General features: G+C 42.0%; 1 protein-coding gene across 4 annotated transcripts in view; it reads right to left on the bottom strand.

Moving 5' to 3' along the window:
- Positions 1–4,406: 4,406 nt before the first annotated feature.
- Positions 4,407–5,449, bottom strand: part of EPHA1 (EPH receptor A1) — a 70,943-nt gene continuing 69,900 nt past the window's right edge. For all 4 annotated transcript variants that reach the window (XM_039338669.1, XM_039338671.1, XM_039338672.1 and 1 more), the window contains one exon: positions 4,407–4,914. In XM_039338669.1, coding sequence (XP_039194603.1) covers positions 4,836–4,914 — 79 coding nt within the window. In that variant the 3' untranslated portion in view covers positions 4,407–4,835. The remainder of the gene's footprint in view (positions 4,915–5,449) is intronic.

The raw sequence follows: 5,449 nt of genomic DNA, 5'->3' as shown, positions 1-5,449 counted from the left end.
CCCTGTTGTCATTCCAATCATTTATTTATTTATATTCCACCATTATTATTTTTATAAACAACTCAAGGCAGCAAATATATCTAATGTTCCTTTTTCCTCCTGTTTTCCCCACAAGGGAAACCCTGTAAGGTGAATTGGGCAGAGAGAGAGCGAGCGACTAGCCCAAAGTCAGCCAGAGTTCGTGCGTTAACAATACCAGCCAGTCATCTTTTCTTTCAAACTATCAGTAGTCTTCTCTTCTGCCTTAAAGATCATGTAGAGCAGCAGTCTCCAACCTTTTGGGCACCAGGGGTCGGTTCCGTGGAGAAAGGTTTCTCCACAGACTGGAGAGGGTGTGGTTTTGCATGCTGCCTGCATACTGCAACTGGCGCTTTGTTTGCATGGATCAGTTGCTGGGATGCCGTGGACCAGTGCCGGTCAACGGATCAGGGGTTGGGGACCTGTGATGTAGAAGAAAGTTTGACTTTGCTGACAGAAGGGCCTATGCCAGTGGTGGTGAACCTATGGCACGTGTGCCAGAGGGGGCACTCAGCCCTCTGTGGGCACGCGTGTCATCGCCCCAGCCCCACTTCCCCCCATGGCCCTCTTCTCACCAGCAGTCCCCCCGGAAGATGACTCACCCCAGGTGCGGCTCGCACGGAGCACAGCAGCCAAGGACTTGGCAGCCGGACAGCAGGGACAAAACTCCGCCCTCGTGTCCCATTGTGTGCAGACAATGCTGCGGAGTGGAGGCAGATTGCGTGGCCGCCATGGCACTGCTGGACCACCTGGGCGATCTGTGGTGGGCCGTGTAGGCGGTGGGTGGTCCTGCGGGCAGGTGGGGCAGTGGCGCAACGGGGCGGTTTTGGGGCACTCGGTCTCTAAAAGGTTTGCCATCACTGGCCTATGCATTCACTCTTTGACTTCACTTCTTTATTCAATTAGAACAGGGGTGCAAGATACAGTATACTTGGACCTTTCCAGCTTTTCTATGAGATGGAACCTTCACCAATGCATTTCTCTTTGGATGGTATGTTCTTTTAATCTGCAGACTGGACATCCACAAAAAGTATACACGAAGTCATAAACTTACCACCAATGAATTTGGTCTTTCAACTTTCATATACTACAGTTTGGGAAGATAGCAAAGTTGGTGGAGGCACCCAGAAACAAGAATTACTGCTGTTGTAGCATTTAGCTTTGGGCACTATTCTGGATGCATTTTTCAGATCAGAGTTCTAATCACAAGACATCCTCAAACATTTATGATAGGAAAATATGGGAGGGATTTCAAATAAACAAGAGCAATTGGAATTCCATATTTATGAATGACATTGGTAAGGAAGGCCTCTAAGACTGCATCTGCCTGCTGACTTTTCTCTGGAGCCTTGGGCTTGGAATAGCTATGCAAAAAGAACGCATGCTTAAATATGTGAGCAGTGTGAATGGAATTAAATAAAAAACCTCTTACAAATGTCATTGTTTCTTACTGCAAAACCTTCATTGAGGTTTAAAATGCTTAATCCATATAAAGCCAAAATACAGTATGGGCCAGATTGTCTCCATTTCTTTGAAATCAGTTTGTATATAAACATGGCTATTAAAAGGTTAGCCATGTTATAATTAACTTGAAATTGGCTTGTTTTTAAGGGCCCAAATCTTAGCAATTTTCCAAAATATAAAATGTTATTTTAGATTCCTGCAGATACCATTTAAGGAAGAAGTTTATGTGTACCGTGGGACTGACAGATATGTTGTTACTCTGCCTTGGCTTGAAGTTCTCAAAAACCTTTTTTTAGTTGTTCAGCAGCCTGTGTGAAAAATAATTAGGAGCCGCTGGCTTAGATTATTGAATATTGCTCTGGTGCAGTATTCACACAACCAATTTTGTTGAAAAATTGAAATTTGGGGGGAGTGTACCCTGTATTTTGACAGACAGTTCTGTAGTGTTTTTGCAACCAAATGAGAAGCTGCCAAATGTACCAATAAGCATAATTGGGGTATCTTAGATTAACGCTGGATTTTGTACAAATCTGTTTTGTACAAATGTAGGCAAGAACATTTGGTTCTTGCCTATATTTCATTCTTACATAATCTTCCTTAGCCCTCTGTTAAAAAAAATTGAGATCTTTTTATGATGTAAAAGAGCCACTTTTACAGTAAGTACAGAATGTGATCTTCTGAAATGGAAATTACGCCAGTGAATCCACAGAAGTATTTTCATGTCCATTTGCTTCTGTATATTTTTTCCTCAGCCTTCAATCTTCACTTTCTTAAAACTCATTCCTTGCATTTTGATCTGATATATATATTTTAACTGGCACAACCCACTTCGATTTACAATCTTTTTTTAAAAAAAAGCTTGAGAAGTCCTCAAAGAAGGAGACAGCTGCATTAAAGCACCTGATGCTACTAAAACACCAGTAGAGTTACTGGTGTCCTGCGTATAAATGGCATCTGTATCTGATGGTGTTTTCTCCAACAATTCTTCTTTCACTAGGACTTTGGTGTAGAACCTTGTCTAGGGCCATTGTTTTGGTGCTGCATGCTTGGACTTTCTTTTGATGGAATAGGCCAGGGGTAGGCAACCTTGGCTCTTTTATGACTCGTGGACTTCAACTCTCAGAATTCCTGAGCCAGCTTGGCTGGCTCAGGAATTCTGGGCGTTGAAGTCCACGAGTCATAAAAGAGCCAAGGTTGCCTACCCCTGGAATAGGCGGAAAAGGCCTTGCTGCAACCCTGGCATAGAAGCAAACACCAGAATCTTCACTGCGCCACTCACAAGTGCAAGTGTGGATATCTCCATGGTTTTGAACTTCACAGAATAAAAAAAGCTGTGTGTGATAAAGCAAATCACCAGCTTTCAAGTTCATCTTGGGTTCTACAGAAACTTTTTTGGAAAATTAAAATGTCAAGTGCCTATACTACAGAGCTTGCTTTGTAAAATTTGCATCTCGCCAGAAAAACACAAGGGTAAACTTGGGTGGATAATTGCTACCTTGGAGGGTTGTAAAGGGTGATGTGAGCAGCATCTCATTAGTTTCGCTTCTGATAAAGGCAACATTTTGAGATTAGCTATTCCCACTAAAGCAGTGGTTCTCAACCTTTTTAATGCTGCGACCCCCAACCGGTTGTAAGCCGAGGACTACTCAATCGGTCGTAAGTCGAGGACTACTCAACTGGTGCAGCACCGTTTGCAGAATGGGACTTTTGGCGGGCTCAGCAGGGCAGAGACAGCCTGGACAATTCCTATTGGCTTTTGAAAGCCAATAGAATTAGACTCTATTCAAGGGAGTCTATTCTATTGGCTTTCAAAAGCCAATAGAATAAAAGGGAGTAGCACAGCTAAGGAAAAGGGGAAAAAAATGGCGGACTGCGTTGTTTGGCAACCCCCGTGAAATGGTCGTTCAACCCCAAATGGGGTCCCGACCCACAGGTTGAGAACCACTGCACTAAAGGATGCATGAACATATCTTCCCAATTTCAGCCTTTTTTCACTGAACATTCATGGTACACACACAATCAAAAAGGGTCCCCAAAAGGTTGGGGAGCCCTGAGCTAAGAGGTCACAACAAAGGTATTGTAAAGGGTCCATAGTTTGAGCTCATACTGAATTGGATTTTACACTAAAGAGCAGCTGTAATTACTACAAAAACTGAAGCAAGTGTTAGGACACCACTTCCCTAAATATCAAGTGACAGAAGACAACTCAGTAAATGCAACAAGCAAGTTCTCATTATTTTTTTGCTTCATATCTTGGTTGATTTTCATTTCCTGCTAAAAGATACTTCTACGTATCCTCCTTTAAATGTTCTCCACCCACTAACTGCTGTTGTTTAGGGTGCTCATGTGCACCTAAACTACATAGAATCTTTGGACTAACATCTCATTTTGTATTTATGATTCCAAACAAATCCCTTTATGTGACTCCGATATTCATTAGGTATTCCTATTCTTCCAGCTCTCTCTGTTCCATGCACTGCGTAGAACGTTTACAAAATATTTCTTTTAAGTTTTTAAACATTTCCTTCTTTCTAATGTGTGCACAAAACTTACTTTTCCTCCTGTGATGTTTTTAACAGCCAACTTTTAAAAATGGAAATGGTCATGGGGACAAAAATTCTGCTCTGGGTTACTGGTTTATTTACAAAATCATATATACAACATATGATCAGTCCAGGTCTGGGTTTTCTCCCTTATGCCACCCCTCCCTGATATTTTAAATATATAAGCAGGTCCTCAACTTGAGGAAAAAAAACGTCCCAAGAGCAAGTGCTGGTCTGCTTTAAACAAGCCTTTTCTTCTCTAAGGAGTAGATTGGAGAGAGAGAGAGAGAGAGGGAGAGAGAGAGACCTTATATACAAAGCAACGTGAACTTGGAACATAACGATGAGAACTAACCCACTAAATGACAAGGAAGACGTTTGTGCTCTCTGCAAACAATACTGTAATAGACATCTGGCCACAAACATCTGGAGGCCTAGAGTTTGCAGCAGAAAAGGTCCTTTCCAGGTAGGTATGGTTTTACTTCAGTGTTTCCTTACAGTGGCATGTTACGTCCTCAGCAGATACAAAGTATGTCAAGCAAGAAGCCTCTGCAAGAGTGGAAGAGTGAGAAAAGAGAACAACATCTGCTTTTCAAGCATGTACTGCTTTCTGGCTTCCTGTGCAGGAAGCTCTTTCCTTTTCTAGGCTACTCAGCCCCAGCCTGTTCATGATGTTTCAATTTTGCGCAAGGTGCAGCTGTTCGCCTCTGGCTTCTGATTTGCAGGAGGGCTGCCACAGGGTCACTATTTTTTGTCTTCTGCAAAGGGAGACGGCAGCAATTCTTGCTCAGCACCGTATGGCGGCACATGTCACTCTTTGAATCCCTGGATGCTGCACAGAATTCGCTTCTGGTGACCAGGAAGAACCACACCCATTTGCTTCAAGTCCCTTAAATCACACAGATAAGGAGAAACGTTAGCTGCTGCATTTGCTAGAGAAGAGGGGTCAAGTTACGGGAATGGATCATTTCCTAGAGTGGTGGCAACCGTGAAAGGTAGTCCCCCCTCCCCTTTCCAGTTATTAATAAAATAAATAGAAAATGATTTCTCAAGATCCATTCTTCATGAACTTACAATATGTGAAACATGGAATTTAATTTAATTTAATTAAGTTAATCCCAATTTCTGGGTCTAGCAATGGGACCTGGCAAACACTAAGAAGGGAAGACAGACAATATTTTTTGCAGTAGCTGAAGATTTTATAATGAACCTAAAATGCTTTTAATGTTATTGAAAAGGGAAATGAGAGTGCAGAGCTTTAAACAGCTAGCTTTATTTCTTGTCTTATAAAAAACAGACCACTGTGTGTCATTGTATTACAACAACATCTAATTTAAATCTATATGGGCAATACTTTCTAAGACCTATGCATAAATGTCACGTATCTGTAAGGTCATATTAGATATATGCTAAAATAATCCTTG

This window comes from Crotalus tigris, unplaced genomic scaffold (assembly GCF_016545835.1).
Source record: "Crotalus tigris isolate CLP2741 ecotype Arizona unplaced genomic scaffold, ASM1654583v1 scf7180000017716.2861928, whole genome shotgun sequence".
Classification (NCBI taxonomy): domain Eukaryota; kingdom Metazoa; phylum Chordata; class Lepidosauria; order Squamata; family Viperidae; genus Crotalus; species Crotalus tigris.
This window is presented reverse-complemented; position numbering and strand designations above follow the sequence as displayed.